Source organism: Abramis brama, assembly GCF_963993115.1.
Source record: "Abramis brama genome assembly, chromosome: 24".
Taxonomy (NCBI): Eukaryota; Metazoa; Chordata; class Actinopteri; order Cypriniformes; family Leuciscidae; genus Abramis; species Abramis brama.
In genome coordinates this window covers 7,118,360-7,143,200 of record NC_139986.1, presented here as the reverse complement: position 1 = coordinate 7,143,200, position 24,841 = coordinate 7,118,360, and the positions used below count along the sequence as shown (strand labels likewise).

Below are 24,841 nucleotides of genomic sequence, written 5' to 3'. Positions count from 1 at the left end.
GTGTTCAATACTTTTTCCCTGTGTCATTTCACATTATTACACATAACTTAATTTCTGAACTTATTTTTGTTTGTTTCTTTGTATGTATGGCTTACTTGGGTTGTTACCAACATCTGGTGAAAATTTCATGTCAATAGCACCTTTGGAAATATATTTACTGAGAAAAATTATGATGTGTTCAATACTTATTTCCCCCCGCTGTATTTTAAATGACTGTGGTGGCTCATACCAACTTGCTATCTTTATTGAATTAACAAAAACTAGTTTGGGATTGCTATTTAATAGCCTTACCTTATACTGTTTATTCATCAGTATTAGTCATAGTCTGACAATTTATGTGTATGTTAAGTAGAGTGGGACGGTACTTGTGTATCAACAATTTTTGTGAAATAAATATCCTTGGTTTTTGAAAGCAAATGTATTATAACATATATACAGTGTGTGTATAATTAGGTCAAATTCTAAATTCGAAAATAGTTTGGTCAAATAAAATAAAAAATGGTTACAGTTTAGTTTAGGATCCAATTTCTTAACTATATGCTTATTAGCATGCATATTGCTAGGATATTGACTGTTTATTAGTGCATATAAAGCACATAGTAATGCCTTATTCTGCATGACCATAATGTAGAATATCAATCCTACCCAATACCTAAACTTAACAACCACATTACTAACTATTAATAAGCAGTAATTAGGAGTTTATTGAGGCAAAATTCGTAGTTAATAGTTAGTTAATAGTGAGAATTGGACGCTAATCTAAAGTGTGACCAAAAATATTATACAGTGTACAGTACTTCGGATTCAATCATCACTCTAGGAATAAAAGATCAAGATGACTTGATCTTGAAGATGAAAGATTTTGTGTTTCTGTACTCAGCACAGTGTCCTCTAGTTATACACATTCTGAATACTGCAGAAACTGTAAAAGGACTATTTAGTAGTAGTAATACTGTTATTAGTATTAGTAGTGGTTGTACTATTGTCAAACATAGCCTCATAGCATCTTTACTGTTGCCTTCATGATGTACACTTCCCGTCTGCCACTCTCTGTGTTTCCTGTGTTCCTCTGCCAATCATGGCTGCTTGTTTGAGTTTTGACTGACAGCACTAATAGGGTTTCTCTGAATTCCGCCACGAGTCTGATGGTGTCGGCTGTGTGAATTCCTCGGCCGTCGTGATTGACTGCAGTGTTATCAATCTCTGCCTTGGCACACTGAGGTTGTGTGTGTATGGGGGAGAGCATGTGTTCAAACACTCTTTGGCAGGTCCACTCCTACTCTGCTTCTTTCTCTTCATCTTACACAAAGACTCAAAGATGTACAGAGAAAACGACGCGTTATGTAATGGGGCGCCTTCTTTGAAAATGACAATGAGAAAGGGAGCTGCAGGGGGGTTGAAACTAGCAACAACAACAAAAAAGGGAAAAGAAATGCAAGCGGGAGGCATTAGGATAAATCTACCAGGAGTATTATGTAAAGGTAAATAATAAATGCTTTTTTTGGCATTGGCTTGTGAGTGGATGAGCCCCTGAAGGGGTGTAATGAAGTGTGTGTGAGTGAATGCCCATGCGAGCTTTGAAGAGCAGTGTGTGTTTTTGTGTGGATGTTGCGTGAGGGATGAGGAACACTCTGTTCTCGGGTTTACACTCCAGAGGGTAGTGTCACACACACAGATGAGCCAGACAGCATGACAGTACCTCACACAGTTTCACCGGGGAAATAGGTCTTTATTTTCCTGCTTTTTAAGGAATAGTTCAACCTGAAATTCTCTCTTCATTTATTCACCTGCATGCATTCATCCGTATATGACTTTCTTTATCCCAAAAAAGAGACTGAAAATGTTCACCTCTTCTGCTACTCAATTTTTTTTTTTTACTTTAAAGTACATTTTAAATCACTAGAAAGAATTTTGTTATGCTTTAAAGTACACTTATTTTGATGTGTTGACTAACAAACTAAAGCACGTGCAAAAGTAATTTGAACTGTAGTGTGTAACAATATTACATTTAAAGTTAATGTAATTGTGGTTTAATCTAATTATTGTGATTTAAAATTGCTTACATCGTGAGATACGATTTTGGCCAATCATAACAGAGGTAATCAGCCAATCATAACAGAGGTAATTTACATATAGAAGGTGCAATAGCAATACCCACTGGTAAAACTTTATTTTACAGTGTCATTGTTACATGCAGTTACTATAGTAATAACTGCACTGTAAAAAATTAAATGATCAATAAGTTATGAAAACATATGTTTTTTACATTGCTTTAACTCACATTGCTTAACTTTAACAAAATAAGTTAAGCAATTTTCAACTTTTTTTAAAAGTTATACAAGATTTAACTAATTTTCTAAGCCAGTTTTAAGGCACAATATGTAACTTTTTTGCTTTAAAAATAGCAAAAATCACTATATCTATGTTATATATATTTTTTTGTTGTGTACTTACATTATCCCGACTGTTTCCAACAACTTTCAAACCAGGAGAAATTTGTAATTTAATTCGAAGACACGTCCCGTTTCTTTATTTCCATTTTGTCACCGTCAATGCCGTCATATCCGCGTTGTCCCTGGTTTCCGCTCGTACTGCCATAGCAACCAGAGCCCTCTGATTGTAACCAAAGCAACAGACGTGGACAAATGTGTAGTTCGCAATGTCTATTTGCACGCTGTTGTTGTTTCGTTCAAACATTATGGACCATGGCAAGCAGACTTTGGATAAAAAAGGAGAACTAAAACGAGAATCAATATCAGCGCTGTGTTTTCGAGATGCCGAGAGCTCCCATAGACAGTATATAAACGAGAGCTCCACGTCCGAGACTTCGACCGCTCCTACATGTACTTATTAAACAGGTGAGCACATTTACATAAAACTAATCAATGTTATATAGTTCAACAATGATAAAATGTTAGAATATGATCTGTATGTTATTCTAATGTTGATCTAGCTTACTGCTAGTCTCATACAGACAAACTAGCACAGAAATTTCAACACATTCAAATGCAGTTTAGTGTGCTAGTGTAATGTTAGACCAAGTGAAACAGCGCTGCATTACCTCACAAGTTTGTCTAATAAACTGACCTGTGAGTAGTAATTCTGCGTGTAGTTCGGTAGAATGAAATGTCCATATTCCTTTTATATCCGTGGGACTCGCGTCGCGTGTGGAGCTGATAGCTGTCTCTTAGCAATCCCGAACTGCTTCATATCACAGTCATGATAAAAACATTGATGTATTCAGTCATCCATAAACATTATTAGATCGGCCGGCTTGACGTTGACGACAACATCCATAATTCTTAGCAAATGTTGCGTCATCAAACTACGCCTTTGTTATTGTAAAGAGGTTAGCGACCCCTAGCGGCGAAAAATTCCATACTGTACGTTTAATGTAATTTAAGTCGAAATTACTTAAATGACCAAGTTAATTTTACTTAAAAAGGTAGCAACTTTTTTTTACAGTGTATAAATTATGCATAATTGCTTGCAACTGACCCTAAATAAACCAAACCCTAATCCTAACCCTAGTTACTTTATTCTTAAGTACTTAAATGTATAATAACTAAAGAGTATCCCTTTATTTTAAGGTGACCTCGTTATTATACAAATATATGAGTGATTTTAATTAACAATATGTACTTATAATTATGGTTAGAGTTTGGTTTAAGGTTAGTTGCTTGTAATTATGCATAATTTACTGTTACTACTATAGTAAGTACATGTAAGATGTGTAACAAGGACGCTGTAAAATAAAGTGTTACCCACTGTGATACAAGAAACTATAAGCGTAGTTCGGTTACACTTTATTTCAATGTTTAACATTTACATTTAAGCAATAATTAACTACATGTACTTACTATAGGGTTAGGATTTGGTTTAGGGTTAGTTGCTTATTATTATTCATAATTTATTGTTATTACTACAGTAACTACATGTGCTGTGTAACAAGGACACTGTAAATTAATGTATTACTTGCAGTTCTTTAAGTGCTTTAGTTAAATAATATTCAATGCTGTAGTTTTTTGTTGAACCTGTTATAGGTCTTTTAGATGTATTGATTCATGAATAGCGCTTACATGGAATGAGTTAGTGAGTGCTGACAGTGCATGTGTGAGCTGTACAACAGGTGTGACCCGACAGCATGTTTCTGTGATGGATGAGAGCTCTGCCAACTCCCCAAAGACAAGACATGCGTCAGCTGCTCCTCTGTGCCTCTGTCTTTCTCCAAAAGATTCAGTTTTTCCGGGTAAGGCAAGGCAAGAGGCAAGGTCTCGTCATTAAGTTCCTCTCATCACTAATATTTAGAGCGGACGTAAGTGCTCCAGGCAAACTGTGGAAATGTCAGAGCTGTCTCACTCCCCTTTTTTTGTTCTGGACTGCCCTGACATTCAGCTAAACCCCTCCATTTCAAGAGTGTTTTTTTTTAATTATGTTTTTTGCAAAATGCTAGTTTGTAAGGTGTTACAATAGGTGCTGGGTGATTAGTATCGGAGGTCAAGTATAATTGTGGCTCTGTTCTCTATTTTGATATATTGCATGTTCAGATATTCATACAATAAAATATTCTGGGGGCCATGAAACTTTTGTAAAAACCATCAAAAATCGACTTGTACCTAAAAGTAAAAGTAATTTGTCGACTTGGCAATGACTATTTGGATCAAATCCTTTGATTGAAAAAAAATAATCACAATTTAAAGCCATTTCAGGGTAAGCATATTTAAGGCAAGATTGAATATTGCGAAGAGGCTGAAAAATATGAATATTTATAGATATAGGCGCACTAATGTAAAATGATAACTCAGGATTTGCTTCAGTGTTTTTTTTTCTCAACCTGGTTACCGTCTGGCTCTCTGTCGTCTCACGCCACGGCAACTGCGTTTTGTTTGTGTTCTCGAGCCCTCTGAGGAATCAGCCACTTGAAGCGTTGTGTGTTTTGTTACGCTTCGAGTGCGGTGAGACTTTCCTGCATCATGCAAAATACAGTCTCGCCTCACCGATCTGGGCAACGTTGACTTCCGTCGCCTCCTCTTGGCTTCCCCTCCAGAGTTCGCCACGTCCCTCGTCTGACTCAGAGCTAGTGAGCCAAAATAACCACGTGCCTGTGTCTTTTTCCACTGCTATGGGACGACCATTAATGCCTCTGCTAATCGGATTAGCACGAATGGTCCCGTAAGGGGGGGTCGCAGCACATCTGCAACACACTGATAATTACGCAGCCTCAGATGTTTGCTCTTCTTTGTCTTTCATATTTTGGATGGGGCTCTGGTGCCGACACACACCACACAGACACACGCACAGAGGTCAGGTTACATTCATTCTCATTGATCTTTGGCTGTTGTACGTGTGGATCAGCTTTCAACCGGTCATCAATGTGAGTCCATTATGCAGAAGGTTCATCTAAGGAGTGAGTGGCATGCAAGGGATGATGCGTATGTTCAGAATGGCATATCATCGTACTTCTTTTACTGGAGACTGAGCACAACGTGGGAATTGTCTGTGTTTGGATATTATTTGCAAATATGTGCTGTTTAATGTACCAGAGCTTACTTGACTAATGTATCCCACAGTGCACTGTGTTTTGTTTGACCTTCAATTTTCCAGTGTGACAAATACATGAGAAGTAATGTCATGTCATCATTTCATCATTTCATTTCATTTAATTTCATCTACTAAGACATTTTTACACAAAACTGGATCAAATGGCAAATAACTGCTCCACATAGCCAAATCCACACTATATACTATGCCATAATATAGTATGCCATGAGCTGTCCATCAAATAAGTGGAACTTCCGAATACGCAGCATCATGAAAAAGTAGGCAAAAAACACTTGGGTGATGGATCAATGCAAAAACGTACCTATATATACAACTGCAGTTTCCAACTTAAAGGGATAGTTCACCCAAAAATGAAAATTCTGTCATCATTTACTCACACTCAAGTTGTTCTTAACCTGTGTGAGTTTCTTTCTTCTGCTGAACACAAAAGAAGATATTTTGAAGAATGTTGGTAATCAAACAGTTGACAGTAGCCATTGACATTGAAAAAAATACTATGGAAGTCAATCAACTGTTTGATTACTGACATTCTTCAAAATATCTTCTTATGTGTTCAGCAGAAGATAGAAACGCACACAGGTTAAGAACAACTTGGTGAATAAATTATGACATCATTTTTATTTTTTGGTGAACTATGCCTTTAAATAAACACTAGAGGCAGTAAAACACCAATCACTTTAATTCCTTTTCACGCAAATTATGATTACAGGGGCAGATATAAATTAATAATGATTTTATTTTACAATATGTTTTAACCCCAAAACACTTTTACCATAGTGCATGATTTGTAAATAACACATTTTGATGTTTGCATCACGTAACCAGCTCCAATGTTTGAAATGTTTATAGAATTCACATACAATTTTAAAGTATGCAGTGTATACTACACAATATATGTAACAGACTTATAGGCCAGTAAGAGCTGTCCGTGTAAACTTCACTTCCCCTGGCCTCAAAAGGAGCACTAGCGATTGACGCTAGCGGCTGCGGTCTTTCTTTAGCATCCTTGTTAGTGTGCCCGCCGAATTGAATCCCGCTCGGAGTGGGTCGAGTAGGACCAGTTACATATGCACTATGCAAGAATTCTATACTTGGAATATACTTTAAGTACACAAATGCAGCTGTGTGCTGCAAGCGAATGTACAGATTTAATGTGCTTCCTTTCATCGGTCTGGCAGATAATAACTTCATTGCTGAAGGGGGCAACATAGTTACCTTTAAATTTCTGCGTCACTACATCGGCTATGTTATTCAGGTTACCCGTTGACAGTCTAACTAACTTTCACTTGCTCAGCAAGTTTCTCTTCAAACTGCTGCTTCATATTAGTTGACCTGAAAAGGGAAACTGAATAGATGACGACAGTTAATGCTAGGTCTAGCTTCCTTTTGCAATAACGCTGAGATGTAGCGCATACTTGTGTTATGTAATGAATTGTGTCCTGACACATTAAAGGCCTTTGAAACGCTGCAGTTCTAGTCACTCCTGTAGTACACTACTCCTGACAGAGTACGTTTCATATCTTTCAACAGCGATGTCACTTTAGTTGAGATGAATATTATGCTGACAATGAAGTAATCCTTGAAAGTAGTGCTGTTTACTCTGCATCAGATATTTATGAGAAGGTGTAGAGTGTTAGTTTTGCATGGTTTGTCAGTGACTGGTTAAAACTGTTGAGAGTTCTGCTGGAGGCGTGTGGTACTCCCAGTTCTAATTAAGAGCTGGCTGACTGGATGCTCCCCTGACAAGCACAACACACACACACACCACTTTAGTCACTGGACCTGAGACAGCTATCACACACACACACACACACACACACACACACACACACACACACACACACAGGCACTACATCTTTGAAACAACACATTCCTGCCCCACTGGACGGTAAAAGTGCATTTAAAGGGGTCATTACAATTATTTGAGTATAGCTTTTCACATCCCTTTTTACCCTCTCTTTACCCTTTACCCTTTTAGCTACCGTGCCTTTATGAAACACCCCTTTTGGCCATATGTTTGGCCTTGTCTTAAAGGAAAGGTTCACTTAAAAATGAAAATTCTGTCATCATTTACTCACCCTCAAGTTGTTCCAAACCTGTATGGATTTCTTTCTTCTGCTGAACACAAAGGAAGATATTTTGAAGAATGTCGGTAACCAAAACCATTGACTTCCATAGTAGGAAAAAAATACTATGGAAGTCAATTGGGTCCATCAACTGTTTCCTGAAAGCTTTGTTAGCAAACTATGGGCTAGATTTACTAAACAGGAAAGTTCACGAGTTGGGAGTGGAAAGTTCTGTGTGATCTACTGACGACGCGTAAATTGAAGAACACAGACACAGTCAGATCATTTCCATAATGACCAATCCAACACAATCTACCAAGAGCAGAGCAAATTAGCGTCTGGTTTAAGACATGCTTTCTTGGGGCGTTAAATAATGGTGCAAATACCAGTAAATTGACTTGCGCACACCTTAGTAAATCACCTTGCATGATTCATTGAAATACTCTCCTCCCATACATTTTGCGTCTGAAGGGGAAACTCCTACTAATGCATATGCAAAAATAATCATATCCACGTCTTTTCAGCGCTAATTTTTCACTTCTTGTCTTTAGTAAATTCTGACAATAGTTTTTTTTTAACACAAAAGATGGTTTGCGCTGGCACAAGCTGTTAGTAAATCCAGTGTGGTGAAGAGATGAGTCCCACCATAAAGATGAGTCCCACCTTAATATAATAAAGTAATATATTTATTTGTATAATGCTTTTCAAAGTACACAGTTCACAGCTTTACAGAAAGACAGACTGCTATTGTATAGTAATTGAATTGTAAATGTAAGCTACAGAGATGTGTCCATGTTAATATGGTGTTTGGAAACTGTTGTGACTAGCTAGTCGATTCATCATACTATGGTGATTAAGCAGAGAGTTACATTGTTATACTGGAACTGATTCCCAAGCATTGTAAGCCCAAGAAGATTGTTGAGACCATTAGTGCTAATAGTTTCAGCAGTCGACTTAGGCTTACGTTGCTTTTGGGAAACGATTGGTGTGATTGTTACGATTGGTGCAAATGCTGATGACAACTGACATTAAAGGTTAATTCACCCAAAAATGAAAATGATCCCTTAATATACTCACCCTCAAACCATCCTATGTAGGTGTATATGACTTTCTTCTTTTAGCCAAACACAATCAGAGTTATATTAAAATATATCCTGGCTCTTCCAAGCTTTATAATAGATTTTGAAGCCCAAAATAGTGCATCCATCCATCATAAAAGTAATACATACAGCTCCAGGGGGTTAATAAAGGCCTTCTGAAACGAAGCGATGAGTTTTTGTAAGAAAAATGATAACTTGTAATCACTAGCTTCAGGTAACATCTGTTCGCGCATCTCAGGCTCCTCTGAGATTTCTATTTCCTATTTCAAATTTTAGACTTCTAATTCGTGACTGGTGTTTTGTTTTGCTCTATCCCTCTGCACTTCTGCGTTCGTCATTACGTTATGCGTCAGGTCAAGGGTCACTCTTCAGCCGGATCTCGACTTGCCTACGGAAGCCAGTGATTCTAGTTTATAAATATGGATATTTTTCATGCAAAAATGCATCACTTCGCTTTAGAAGGCCTTTATTAACCCCCTGGAGCCGTATTGATTACTTTTATGATGGATGAATGCGCTTTTTGGGCTTCAAAATCTCAGTTACTACTATTCACTCCCATTATAAAGTTTGGAAGAGCCAGGATATTTTGTAATATGACACCGATTGACTCCGAGTGTTTGGCTGAAAGAAGAAAGTCATATACACATGGCTTTTATTATGGAATAAATTATGGGATAATTTTCATATTTGGGTAAATTAACCCTTTAAATGAAAGAAAAAGAAGCCATAAAATAGTACTGACAATTGACAAGGAGCTATTGTGATGGAAGAAACAAAGCTTTTTGAAACAGGAAACCAACTTTGAATCTCTTCAACCATTTACTTCACAAAGCACTCAAAACACAGGTGACATCTGCTGGTGACGTGTGTAAATGCAATTGAAAGACTTGCAGCCACAATGACACAATGCTTTGAAAAATACTGCCATATATTTTCTTTTAAGGCAAAAACAAAAAACACTTGTCAACGAAAGGGCAATTGAATGAATGTACCACTCAAAGTCAGTGTCTAAGCTGTTTGAGGTTCAGATGTGTGACTGAAAAACACAAGATGAGTTTGTATTAAGTGTTTTCTGTTACGAAATAAGCTTATGCACCTGACATTACAAATTTGTCTTCTGTAAACCTGCATGCACGTCTTTACAAATCACAAAAATATCATTATTTTTATTTTGAATGTTGAGTTTATTGTATGTTTAGTACGGTGGCCGAGAGAGCTCAACACGCTGCAACTGAAGAAAACACATGCAAATAGAAAAACACCCGCAAATTAAGAAAACATCTTCATCAGTTTCACAACACATGTGTGCTCCAAATACTCACAACACAACCAAATACAGAAACGCTCTGCAAAAGTTCACAACACAACCAAATACAGAAACACTCTGCAAAAGTTCACAACACAAACAAATACAGAAACGCGCTGCAAATAGGACAGAACACAACGGAAATGTTTCCGGGGAACCCAATAAGTGACGGACGGACGGCTGGGACGTGCTTATTGCTCGTGAGCTTTACCTATGCCCTACTTTCTTAAAAGGGAAGACGGCAGAGCCCTTGAATTGGGCACTTTGGAGGGAGCGGGGCACTTGTGTGCCATTATGTTGATGAAGGGAGCAACGAAAGACAACGTAATTTCCTCATTATTTTCACCTGGGATGTTCCCATGACAACGCAGCGCGTGTCCATCAGCTGAATAGTTGTTCTTACCAGAAATATAGTATTATTGCTGTTAACATAACTGTTGCAAATAAATATACATTTTATACAACAAAGTTTTTAAAATATGCGTTATATCTGTGTGTGAGTGTCTCAACTTTAAAACTTGCCGTCTCATATTTGGACCCTTGCTGCATTCTAACATTTCTTATGAAACATATTTTAACATAACATGACAAAATGTGAACAATGTAACTGATGTATAGATTAATGTCTTTCCCTCATGTTCTTTTTCTCTCTCTTTTTTATTTATTTATTTATTTTAGTGTTCAGCTCATTGTTCTTTTTAGTATTCTTATGACATTGAACATATTGTAAATACATTTTGTATATTGTATACAAAGTTATAAACGTGTCATCTCTGTATGTTTTGCAAAAAAATTAAAAAATAAAAGTAGACAGCTGTAAGCACGTCCCAGCCGAGTCCGTCACTTATTGGGTTCCCCGGAAACATTTCCGTTGTGTTCTGTCCTATTTGCAGCACGTTTCTGTATTTGTTTGTGTTGTGAACTTTTGCAGCGCATTTCTGTATTTGGTTGTGTTGTGAGTATTTGGAGCACACATGTGTTGTGAAACTGATGAAGATGTTTCTTAATTTGCAGGTGTTTTTCTATTTGCATGTGTTTTCTTCAGTTGCAGCGTGTTGAGCTCTCTCGGCCACTGTAGTTTAGGGCTTTTAGATGATCTATCATCAAAATGAAAGAACTTTTTACAATTCTCAATGGATAAAATAAAGTCCACCATTTTCCTTACAAAATATGTCTCATTGTGCAACATTAAATGAGTTGCAAATGCCAAACTGCTTCTCATGTTGAATTTAAAGGGGTGATGAACTGAGAAATCAAATTTTCCTTGAGCTTTTGACATATAAGAGGTCATCATACTATAAGAATATCCTGTAAGTTTCAGAACTGAAAACGTCCTTGTTAGTCCAATAAAAGCTGTTATTGACACCAGGCTCAGCAAACGACAGGTTTTTCAAAGTGGGGATCTATGACGTCAAAGGGTATCAAACACCGCCTCCGCAGAAGAAGATCAACGCCTACTTCAACACTGCCTGTTTAGCCCCGCCCACCGATTCGCGCATTACATGAAACTCATTATAATATGCAAAACTGTTATCCACACTGTAAAAAAATTTAAGCCAGTACAACAACAAAAAACTTAGTACCAATTTCCTTCAGCTTTTTCTTGTTTACTCAACTTTTGTAAATAACAGTTAGACTGACTGAAATTAAGTTGTAAGTCTTACAATTTTTTTTTTATTGGGTTAACTTAAGATTGTTAGTTTTCTGGAGAGGTGCAACTATTTTTTAACAAACCTTTTTAAGTTGAGCCAATTAAAAAAAAATTGTCTGAATGTCTGAAGTTGAGTGAACAAAAAAATCCTAAAGGAAATTGGTACTAAGTAATAATATGTTAAGACTGGAAACTACAATAACTTTGCCCAAGTCAAAAACTGAAAACAGTGAGTCAATGTTAACAAAACATTTATTCAGAAGCATGTTGAAGGCAAATAAAAATGTCATTTCAATTAGCTGTCATCATGACAAGAATTTTCTTTTTTTATTCAAAGGAATATATTACCCCAAAATCATAATTATTTACTTTTTTCTGTCTCAAACTCATAGGACTTATTTTCTTCTGTGCAAGACACAAAGACATGCAGCTGTAATTTGTATTTTCTGAAGTAATACAGTTTTGGGAGAAACAATAAACTAACAATTCTTTTTAAATCTTGATATCCGATTGTATTCAGAAGACATGGATTAAATCATATGTGTTACATTTATATAAAACATGGCTTACATTTATATCTTTATGTTCTAGAGAAGAAATGAAGCCATTAAAAGACTATGCACTAAATAAGAGTACAAACTGGAACAAATAAATGCTCAATCTTACAATTATCCATATGGATTGCAGCTACTTGAACAATAATTTTTTGAAGGACCGGACTCTTGCTGAGCACTTTAAGTCAAGACCAATAAACAATTTTTAATTTAGTCAAAAGTGTATTTTATGTATTTTAATTGTTTAGGACAGTTCACATTGAGGGTATAAATCAAGCCAAAGATGAGAGTAACAGCTGTGGCAAAGTTCTTGCACATTATCTAGCCCATAGTATCTATAGTACTACAGAGAGGCACCTTATAATTGGGTTGGAGTGGAACAGTTGCAACATCATCTTCAACGATAGTTAAGATCCTCATCTTCTCCCCTTGTGAATGTCTTCTGGCTCTGTGTCCTGCAGTAGAAAATAAATTGACATAACTTTTTTTTATTTTGAATTACGTTACACCACAGAGTGACCCTAAACATGTGCTCATGTACCTTCACTTGAAAAGTAAAGGTGGTCATGTTTTTAAGCTTGTTCAAATTCAGCCATAGAACTAAAACTGATAAACAGAATACATCTCCCAATTTCCTGCACCTGTGCTGTTAGATGCCATGCAGTATTAAAGGGATAGTTTACCCAAAAATGAAAATTAGCCCATGATTTACTCACCCTCAAGTCTGCCACTATATCACTGCCCTTATAAAGCTTGGAAGAGCCAGGAATCGTTTTAATATAACTCCAAATGTATTTGTCTGAAAAAAGAATGCCATATACACCTAATGACTTCAGGGTGAGTAAATCATGGGCTAATTTTCATTTTTGGGTGAACTATTCCTTTAATATAGTTACACGTGGCACAACGTCATGGGGATCTGGTGAACAGGTGAAATTATATCAAGTGTGAGTGTATATGCTGGTGACACACATCTTCTTACCAGGCAAGTCTTCAGGATGTTTCCTGACTTTTCCCTCATAAACAAAGGTAGAGCTCTGAGAGTTGTAGCCTTTCTTTGACCAAGCACATTGTAGTTTCTGTGTCTGAAAGACAGAAAACAAATATGGAACAAGCTATGCATGTTATATCCAAAGAGAAGCATGGGAATTACCTTGAAAAGGAGATGGCAAAATTCAGCCTTTAACCAGAGAGATATGACCACATGCAAAATAATTACCTGATGATTAAGTTGGTCTAGGAGGATCTTCATCTCATCGTATACGCTCCACCACTTGTTTTGTACAATTAGATGTGTATTCATCTAACTAAGAGAAAAAGGTGCTCTTCTGATTAGTTTGTGTAAACCTGTAATACTCAGCACAGACCCTGAAAAAAAAAAAAAAAAAACATTGTTAAAACAGTAAGAATTAAGTGTAGGCCTACACGTTAATTCAGTTCTACTAACTAAAAATGATAAACTCACCTGATCTTTCAAAAACAAAGGCCACTGTTTTAGCACATCAGAGGTTCTTGTTGCTGTACTGATGTTCTTTAGTCTAAAAGGGACAAATACAACATAACAAAGATTCATATTAAACTAAAAAAAACAGTTACAGTAGGTTAATTTTAGTGATGCTCCGATTGATCGGCCGCCGATCATGATCGGCCGATATTGGCAAAAAATAGCTTGATCGGCAACCCCCAAAAGCGCCGATCAAAAAAGCCGATCATGTGACGTAAATAACTCGCGCAACTTTTCCGCATGCGCGACAACACAACAGCAGAGCAGAGCTTGCTTAACAGTGGCAAAATGAGTTCTCCTATGACGGCAATTCAATGGCAATTATAAACGAGCGCACAACTGATGCTGGCGCGCGCGGTAAATGACATTCGCGAGAGGATAACAGATCTACGCGCGAGGAAACGGGAACTCGCGAGCTCATTCAAACCCTGCGCGGGCGCATGACATCTCTGCCCTCGCGCGCGCGCATGATCATTCCCCACACACTCGCGCTTGATCTCCTCTCGCCTGCTGATTTTGCTCGCTCAAACACTTTTATTTTTGGCAGTCGAGGGGCGGGACTTACTGTTTTAATAACCTCAAATGTCATTGTCATTATTTTATTTTTTGGATCTGATGTAGTTAGTTCCTCAACTACATCCATTGTAGTCTGCCTGACCCCTCTTTGTTTTGAAAAATTATACTGTGCCTTATTTGGAAAAGGTGGCCTACAGTAGCCTTATGTTATCTTGTTTTCTAACTACAATTAAATAAATATTGGTGGTTCTTCAAGATTTTCTTGACTCTAGCATATTTCCATTCTGTGATCGGCAGTGATCGGCAATCGGCAGATCATGATTTTGGTGATCGGTAATCGGTGATCGGCCCCAAAAATGCTGATCGGAGCATCACTAGTTAATTTACATATAGTAAAAATACTACAGAAATGGAATAATCAAATGTGAAAAAAAATAAATTCATTTTTTCCTTAAAAATACAAAAGTTATTAAAGAGCAGTGAGCGATTTTGTCTTTCATTGATTGAAGGACACTGACAGCGGCAGATAACATATTTTCACTTTAAACATTATTTAATATACAAAGCAAACATGCGTATTTTTAACATAACATTTGTTTTGCATATATAGGCCTATATTTTTTCCCCTCTAAATTGTATTATATTGAATTATATTGCACTACTGTAGAATGCCTGAGCCTCAACCTAAGCATGTACAAATTGTCACTGACATTTGTATATAGGCCTATATAACAAATAAACTTGAAATTGAATTTAAATCGAATAGACTACTGTCACTTTAAGAGCTATTGCACAGATTTAATACTGAAACATCTGGATTTTACAACATTGTTTGTTCACTTAAGACATAGCCGACTGTATTTACATGAATACTACACACACAGTGGGTTTTTTTAAATAATTGTGTGTAACGTTATTTCACTATTAATTAGCAATAAGCCGTGAAAGATAACTGAATTCGCACTCACATTCTGTCTGAGATAAACAGCTCTCTTCTGTCTCAATCAGCGCAAGCACCAGATTTGAGTCTTTTTTAACGACTTACTGCGCTTAACATTTTAAACTTCGTGCACGTTCTTGTCTTTTCTCATTCAAGCATGTTTCCTCACTTTAACGTTAGTCTAGGTGTCAATAGTTAAGTAAGTTAACCATGTGCTACGCGGATAATCTCTAACAATAGACACTTATCGTCTCCACAGAAAATATCTTTTAACATAATACTATATTTTACCAACATATGTCTGCAATCAATGTAGCTTATTTTCATTCATAAAGCAAAATAAAACTTACCTCAGAGATGAATCCAGTCCCTTCGATAGCGTGGTTGAAGGAGGAAACCCCGTGTAACGTACATAGAGACAGACTGCGCATGCGCGATGGTGGGAAGTTAAACGTTCCAGCACAGAAATCAAAACATTAAGTTTTCTCAACTTATTTTTTTGTGTTCATTGGACAAATAGTAGTAAACATGCAGTTAAATAGTTTTTATAAGTTAACTCAACATTGCGCTCAAACATTTGCCCACTCAACTTATAATCTTAAGGTGAGTAAACAATTTGCAAGTTGGATTTTTTACAGTGCAGTCATAGCAGTGGGTGTTTACTTCCAAGTCTTCAATGCGGCACGCCCATAAAAACCGAGCGTTTCAGGAGCTAGGCTCAAAACCAGGGTAGAAAATAGCCTATTACTTTTTCATTTTGATGTTTTTGAATGTAAAAACCAAGCGAACGTCATAAGTTGACCTCAGACATCAATATTAAAAAATTAAAAAAGCCAGTTCATGACCCCTTTAAATAGCAGAAATACATATATGATGATGTACAACTTCACTATTTGCTCATGCCATCCTTTAAGATTAGTGTCATCTCATGTGTGAGGGAGCTGTGGGGGTCTGCATGAGCCCCATACGGATGTATCTTAGACTCTGTCATCAGTTTTTCTCAACTTAATTATGACAGAAGAGTCTGTGCTGGAGCAATTAATCTGCTCTGAATCATTTTTCCATAATCAATTTAATAATAGAGCTTCCTGAGAAGTGAGCAGACTGTTGTTAATAGATTACACAGAGCGTCGTCGCATCGCTGTTTGCACATAGAGAGATTGAGCGGAGGCCAGCGCGCGGGGGACAGAGGGGGGTTTCTGGAGGCACAGCTGTGAGATTCTGCTTCAATTACAGTTCACCTTTAGTGTCTCTCTCTCTTTCTCTCTGTGGATGCAACGGAAGTGCTGTGATGTGCTGGAATTCTCTGTTAGATTCCTTGACATCTGACGGGTTTGTTTGGAGAACGGTGGCAGATAAGTATGATGGATGTATAGATCAATGGAAGCGCACATCACAGTCACATCAAAGAGATTATTTGTATTTTTTTATAGGTTGAAGGCTTGATGTAAGTGATGAGCAGAGAAATGAAAAGCGAATTTCTGATTTATGCACTTTCATGTGTCCCCAGAAAAAACAAAACAAGCTGTTGACAGGATGTTAGTAATCCATTGGTTCCTTGCACAAATTGAACAGTAAATATGTTTTAAAATAAAATAATTTAATTGAAAAAATACCGCTATAAAAATTGACAAAGCATAACAGAATTGAACACAATGCAGTAGTCTCAAGACTGTTCTACAGCATCTTAAAAATGTGGCACTCATGACGCGAGATGTGACACAACAGTCACAACAGTGTTTCGTCTGCCACAATGATGTATTTTCATTATCTTAATTTTGGGCTTTTTTTTCAGCAAATAGAAATATGTTGATAATAGCAATTATTTAATCAGCACATGTAATTAATTTGATTGAATAGTTAAAATACTTTATTCTATTCCAACACATTAAACCGGTCTTTGTAATGCGTGATTGTGATTATTCAGTTACGGTATTCTTTTATCAGAATGTCTGGTAGACAGTAAGTGCACCAAAAAAAAAAAAAATCATGTAATTTTGAGGATGGGGTTGATGGTTTTGTAGGCGCAAAAAATGTAAGCTGTTAGTTGCTAAAAATATCCCCCTTCTGATAAAGTGCACTTAATTGTGTTGAGTGTGCACTTGTATACTTCAAATCTTAAAAGTATATTTTTAAAAAACTTAGAGTACACATTCATGACTGTTTCTTAACACACTTTCAAAAAGCGCGCTTTGCAATAATTTGCATTTGACTTTTAATGTGAAATGAAATGTTTTACTTTAAAGTAGCCTATATTTTAAATTATAATGTTTTTATAATATTTTTTACTAAAGTACACAGGTAAAGTCATTTAGTGGGTGAAATAAAGCACGTTTAAGATCAAGTAATTGTCAGGGTTTTGTCTAGTTCAATTCTTGGTTTTGTGACAGAGCTCTGACACTCCCAGTTTTGTCTCGTCTTTGTCTGAGTGCACGGTTACGAGCGTGCTCGAGCCTACGTGCCTCGTTATGTGTGCGGGCATGGTGTTTGGATCCCGGCACGTCGGTCTAGTTTGGTTTTCGGTTCTCTGTCGGGATTCAGACATCCATGCTCCGCGTGTTTGTCACCTGTCCTCCCTCGTTACCTGCCTTGTTTGCTCCCTATTTATTCTCCCTGTGTTTGCAGTCCTGTGCTGGTTCGTCGTCGTATGCACACTGTGTTTCTCTGCTGTGTGCTTCAAGTCAAGTCAAGTTAAGTCAAGTCAAGTCAAGTCTAGTTAGTCAAGTCTGTCTTGTTTTCCCCCTCGGGGTAGTTTTTGTTGTCTGTTTTGTTTTATTTTTTGATGAATAAAGACTTCCTGCAATTGAGTCCTCGCTTCATTCCTTACCCACAAACCTGACAGTAATTGCATTTAATATAAATGAATAAACTAATTGTCACGATTGTGGCTGTATCAAGGAAGCGCACGACAAAGGAGAGGTCAAAATGAAACCTCTTTTAATAATCAAAGAGAACACAGTGGAGAATTAGCATAACAACCACTTAGCACCAACATTGACGACACATGCCTTATTCTTACCCAATACCTAAACTTAACAACTTACTAACCATTAATAAGCAGTAATTAGGAGTTTATTGAGGGAAAAGTCGTAGTTAATAGTTAGTTAATAGTGAGAATTGGACCATAAAATGTGACCGAAATTTATGTTTTCTTTTTTCAGTTCCATTTTGTGCTTCTAGCAATTCTGAAATTACACATTTTACCTTCAGATATTGAACTTTAATTTACTTTTTTATCCTTTAACCATCAGTCAAGGACAAAACAGCAGGGATCTTGTAGCAAACATTTCCTTCTCGTCTGAATAAATAGACACCTAGTTATTAAAATAAATGCATATTCCATTTGAGTGCTTGCTTATTGTTTTCCAGGTGGTGATTCTGTACTTCCAGCCGAGTGTTTTCCGCTGTATCCTGCTGCGATGGGTTCGTCTGCTCGGGTTTGCCACGGTCTATGGAACGGTCACCCTCAAACTCTTCAGGTACCCGTAGAACTTGCAGTGTTGTTATTATTTTGGTCACAGTTTTAGTAATAATTATCTTGATTGATACCAATCTTAATCCTAGGAATGGCTAGAATGAGATATTGAGAACGACTTACAGTCTGTGAGCGGAGAATGACACATTGTAATCTCTGAGAGTTTTGAGATTGATGCTTCTGAGAAATAGATACGCTGCGCCAGACAAACACACACACTCACACACACACACACCTATACACACAATAGTGCACACACACATTCTGGATGATTCACGGACCACAATGTTATTAAATGTCACAACTTGTACTTTCCTAATATGGCAGATGAGGTGGAACCTGCTGAGATCTTTGCCATTTCAGAATCAACGCTGAAAAAAACAATAAGGCTGGATATGTTTTAGGTAGCAGATTGCATAGTGGGCGAAAGAGTCAAAGGCTGGGCGAAAGAGACTGAACAGTTAGCTAGAATTCATCTGTTCCTCATGGGCTTCAATTAGTGCTAAACCAAAATAAAAATTACATTTTCTCATAATATACATTTCAAATCAGCTCATTTTTCATAGAGTCTGAAAATGGTTAGTTTGAAGATTCAGTCTGTCTAAACTCCTCCTTTGCACGAGCCTGCTCTGCTCTGATTGGTCAGACGGCCCAGTCTGTTGTGATTGGTCTACCGCTTACAGCGCGAATTGGAAACCAAATGCCTATTACCCTATCTGAATTTTCAGCTCCTCAGCACATGTACACACAGTGATATTATCTGTAACGATGGTGTCGGTTTTACCATATCAATTCGAGTCCTCATCCTTTGAAAGTGCATGCAAAGTGGATTTGCAGCTCAGAAAATAGCATCTTCTCACCATGTCGACAACACTAAATTCTTCCAGGCTTCAGCTACAACTTCAGGGTTTGAAGGCGGGGCAAAGTAGACATTGTCCACGGGCAGCCAATGAAGACCATAGGCTGACATTATGCAAATGTTTTACATGTTATGTAGGTTTGTAACAGAAAGTGAGACTGAATTTGCTAAAGGCGACTCTTTCTTTTAGGAAACAATAACTTTATTTGTAGTGCATTTTGATCTTTAAACCTTTGCAGACCTTTAACATTCACAAACAGCTGTATTACAAACTACATGAAAGGTATTATTCGAAAAAGCATGATTGGGCACTTTAAAGTTTATCATTTCTGTGATAAGTACTCCTTTTAAAAGTGTGCTAAAGTGTACTTTTTCACAAGGGTACATGAGATATCTAGAAGCATGTATTGCTTGTTCTCTTGATTTTAGTCATTAAATAAACATTATACTTTAGCTTTGTCATCACTATTATATTTCATAAAAAGTTCAGATTCAATACAGACTATTATTCCATAAAGACTTAAGATGCTATAAAGAATGGCAGCATATCTAGAGCGGTCCTCTAATGCACTTTTTCTTACTCTTATATGGACTTCATTTCCTGTATGACCTTGCAGCATTAGCCTCTCCTGATTTAATTGTGATACCCTTTTAAGCACAGTTAATGTTTGTATTATCCCTAATTTTCCATTAAAGTAAACGTCCTATAAAGTGTCAGAGCTGCATGTTCCACGGCTAGTTCATCAGGGGTAAAGTACGTTTAAAAAAAAGATTGACTACATCGTTAAGCTGCACAGCTAAATGTTTTGTTGGGGAAACCATAACAGGAGGTACTTAGGACAATATGACCACAGTGTGTTACATTTTATTGAATGGTTTGGACAACAAAAGTAGAAAATGAACTGTGGACAGTCTGAGGGTCTGGCCTCCGGAAGAATGGGATGAAGGAGGATATGTAGAGGATCTTTAGGAACATTTACAGAAGATAATGTGGGCTTGACAGTATGTTATGCACTGGAAATGGCCTAATGGCATTCGTATTTAAGGCATCAGAAAGGAATGGCTTCTCTTTGGACCTGGACAGAAATGGGATGATACTTCACTGGGGTGAAAATGAACACATTTCTTAATTTTTCTTTTTTTTACTTTTTTTTTTACTAGACATTGTGGGGCATAGACAACACTTTATCAGGGTGACATAAATGTATACGTTTGATTGATTTGACTTTGAAAGAAAGAATGGTAACACTTTACAATAAGGTTCATTAGTTAACATGAACTAAGAATGAACAATACTTCTACAGCATTTATTAATCTTAGTTTGTTTATTTCAACATTTACTAATACATCAAATGTTTTATTCGTTAACATTAGTTCATGCACAGTGAAGTAACATGAACAAACAATGAACAGCTGATTTTGTTACTAATATTAACAAAGATTAATAAATACTGTAACAAATGTATTGCTCATTGTTAGTTCATGTTAGTTAATACATTAACTAATGTTAACTAATTAACCTTATTGTAAAGTGTTGCCGGAAAAATAAATATTATTATGCCTAATAAAATACAAATTTACATTTGCTTTCGTAATACACATTCATGACCTTATCAGTTATTTTAACACTTTAACAAGCTTTTTTTTAAATAATAACTTTCCATGCCTCTTGAACGCCCACATTTCTTATTCAATCAATCCTGTTGAATATCATGTTCACTCGAAATTACACCACATTATGGAAGTAAAATGCTTTACAAATACAGACTTTAAGAAATTTCCACAAGGTGCTATTTTAACCCTCTGGAGTCTGGGGTGTTTTTGGGGTCCTTGAGATGTTCTGACATGCCCTGACATTTGTGCTTTTTTCAGTTGCTTATAAACATATCAATGGCAAAAAAAAATTACACTCTATTTAGCACAAACAGAACTACCATAATATGTGAGCCACATGTATGTACATGTTTTCATTTTTGAGAGAATAATGTTTATGCATGGTTATTGAAAAAAATAAAAATGAAAGTTTCTGAAATAAGGCCACAAAACACATACTAAATATGTGTCAATAAGACTTTTGACTAATGGATGTCCTCGCCTAGAGTTTTTTCTTCAAAATGATGTGAAAATCATCCTGCTTAATCATTCACATAAAACGATACATTGATTTAAGTTTTGCAAAACACTTTTAGTTTGGAAAGCCAATATGCAGATGGGGCATAAACGATCATGCATATTTAGTAGTTCACACCTGATTAGACAATGCCCCTGCATACTTAATGAGCCATTCATTCAGGTGTGTCACCTATAGCTAACTTAAATATACAAGCTTCATAAAAATGATCATTCTAGAAGAAACATCAGTTCCGATATTGAGGTGATAATGACACAATCAGGGCGTAAAACTAACTTTTTTGCCACACCTGCCAATGGCCGGTGACTTGAGAAAATTTACCAGTCATAAAAAAATTTTACCGGCCATGAAAAAAACCAGCAAAACCAGGTTGCAAAAAAAACATTGCAAAAACAGGTATGACACCAAAAATGTAGATACCAGTGAAAATTCACAATTCTCTATTCCAATGTTGATACCACAGCTCAAACTACTAGCCTAACTAATATACATTTAAAAATATATATACAGTATATTAAAGACAAGGAACAGTAGTTTTCAAGTAGATTAATCCTTATTAATCTTGAGCAGTGAATGATTTTCTTGGTTCTTTGTTGTTGATTAATATTAAAAACCCAGACAGTATAGCAGAAATATTAGGCTGCTGTCACTTTAAGACCTAATTCGCAGATCCAATACACTGATACCAGTACACATCTTTCTCTACTGTTAATGTTCACTCAAGACATAACCGACTATGTTTACTAGGATACTCGCTAACATGGCCATTTTTGAAACTTTTTGTGAATTTGTCCGTTTAAGTGCAAGAAGACGTGAAAAAGAGCTCAATTCAGTATTTGCGCACTGTCTGAGACGCAGCGGCGTTCACGTTTGTTTATGTTTTCACAACACTTTTAAAAAATATTACCAGCCAGCTGGCGACTGACACCGTTTCATATACTGTTATATAGTGTTCATTTTAGGCCCTGGATTCAATGGTTGTTTTCATTGTTTTCCAGGGTTCTCAAGGTGTTCCTGTCACGTACAGCCCAACGGATCCCCTACATGACCAGCTGGAGAGTGTTACGTCTACTGTGTATAATCCTGCTGATTGTGTTATGGTTCGCAATAGCCTGGACCTCCGCTGTTTGTCAGAATCCAAACAGACATCACGCTCTCATCAGTGTGGGCTTCACCACTGATGGGCTGCAGTTCAGCATTTGTCTGCTGGACCGCTGGGATTACATGATTGCTGTGGGTGAGTGAATCTGTTACCTAAGAGCTTCCTTTATGACTATTTGGCATTTTAATGAGCACCAGCTTGAATATATTATCAAACAGAATCAAAGAGTCTGGATGAAATGTTCCCAAAAATGGATACTTATTTAAAGAAAGAGAGAGAATCTCTTCAAGGCACTGTTTAAAGGAACAGTTTACAGAAAAATGAAACTTACAGCATCATTCAAACTCATACTGTTCTAAACCCGTATGAATTTTGCAGATGTTTAGTAGAATGTTCACACTGCACATTTCCATATCAGACTGATCTCATGAAATGGCGTATGTATGACACGCCAATTCGTATTTCCATTTTTGGCGTGTTATCAACACGCATAATCGCTTTTCAGCGTGTTTATCAACGCCGTTGATTTTTCCGTTACATTACTGTATATAAATATATATGACCTACCCCAACCGCGTCCCTAAACCTACCCATCACACGGGTTAATACCATTTATGAGTGTTCCCCTACCATCCTAGGGAAAAAAATATTGCTCCCCAGATGTAGATATACATTTTCCTCCGTTTCGCTCGGACATTTAACGGCGTACACATACACGCGGAATCACTCGGACGTTTAACGGCGTACACATACACGCGCGTGGACATACACGCGGAAAGCTCAAAATGCGTATAAATAACACACCACTTGACTTGAAAGTGGCGTGTATGTTTACGCAAAGTCATGATGTCATGTTGTAATGAAAGTGAATTTACACTTTCACAACTAATGAACAACTAATGTGATATATTCCAAGTTTTCTGCAGCCACTTTGTGTGAGGATAACGCAAACTGTCTAATCAACCCCCTGTGAAAAAAGAAAAGTGCATAATTGTATAGAAATGTGCACTTCAAATATTCAAAGTATTTAATAAAATATCAAATAAAGGGGCACTTAAGTGTACTTGTGTAATGCTTTATAGAAGGATACTTATTTGACTAATTAAAAAACATGTAAATTATTTTTAACTATATTTTGTTATTCAATATTACATTTAATATATTTTAAATGTACTATATTACAACATCATTTTGTTTACCATAAATGCGAACATTCGGCAGAACACTTTAACTATATTTCAAAGACACTACAAGTAATTGTGAAAATATTTAAAGATGTACTTACAGTAAGTCCTACTAAAGTGGGTCAACAAGCACTCAAAACCTTAGCAATTCCATACTCTTCATAAAAGTGTGCTAAAGTGTAGTTCTTTTTTAAAGAACCTTTCAACCTTTAAATAGCTGTTTGCTGACAGTATGTAATCTGTAACATCTGTGATCGTCTTTGATGTGACAAAAACGACTTATTATAATCTTATGACTTGATTATAAGTATTTTGTGCTTGAGTTTTCAGTAAGTGATGACAAAACTAGAATCTGTTCTTGTAGATACTGAGTCCTGACAGATGAAGTGCATCTTGCCTAAATTGTAAGAGTAATGTGGTAGTATGCTAATCTGGACATAGCCATCGTGGTAGACCATTGCAGGTCATTATGTTTGAAATACAAGCCAAGGAAGTGATTAATCAAGTCTGGCTTGGCACTAATTGCAGACATATAGCGGAGCTCACAGGAAGCATCAGCCAGGCTGTGACGAATCGAATTCAACACAAATGTTTATGCTGATGTATTTTTCTCAAGCATGGCAAATTAGAATGTGCCCAATCTAACACCTGGATCAGTAAACGTCACATTGATGATGACAGATTTTCACTGGGGGAACACATGTTTATTGATGTCAGGCCAGCTGACTGGATGACATTGTATAGGGTGTGCCAATAGGGGATGGGGAAGTTTAAAACTTTGGACTACCTTCTACAGCTTCATTTGTAATTGTCTGTCAAGCAGTGTCCAGAGAATACAAGCAATCTAGATGCCTTTTATTGCATTCATCGAATGTCTATTTCTCTATCATT

General features: G+C 36.7%; 2 protein-coding genes across 4 annotated transcripts in view; one reads left to right on the top strand and one right to left on the bottom strand.

Annotated features, from left to right (window-relative positions):
- Positions 1 to 24,841, top strand: part of gpr158a (G protein-coupled receptor 158a) — a 106,304-nt gene that overhangs the window by 71,710 nt on the left and 9,753 nt on the right. For both annotated transcript variants that reach the window (XM_084103577.1, XM_084103576.1), the window contains exons 6-7: positions 18,569 to 18,678; positions 22,663 to 22,901. In XM_084103577.1, the coding sequence (XP_083959703.1) occupies positions 18,569 to 18,678; positions 22,663 to 22,901 (349 nt within the window). The remainder of the gene's footprint in view (positions 1 to 18,568; positions 18,679 to 22,662; positions 22,902 to 24,841) is intronic.
- Positions 11,920 to 15,672, bottom strand: LOC311074981 (uncharacterized protein). 2 transcript variants are annotated; one of them, XM_084102032.1, is made up of 6 exons: positions 15,550 to 15,672; positions 13,705 to 13,777; positions 13,459 to 13,607; positions 13,222 to 13,324; positions 12,956 to 13,038; positions 12,592 to 12,694 (listed from the first exon to the last, which is right to left on the bottom strand). In XM_084102032.1, exons 3-6 carry the CDS (start codon positions 13,540 to 13,542, stop codon positions 12,656 to 12,658), a joined length of 309 nt encoding a protein of 102 aa, XP_083958158.1. In that variant the 5' UTR covers positions 13,543 to 13,607; positions 13,705 to 13,777; positions 15,550 to 15,672; the 3' UTR covers positions 12,592 to 12,655. The 2 variants fall into 2 exon arrangements, 1 of the variants encoding a protein (XP_083958158.1); XR_014604415.1 differs by lacking the exon at positions 12,956 to 13,038 and having other exon boundaries at positions 11,920 to 12,694.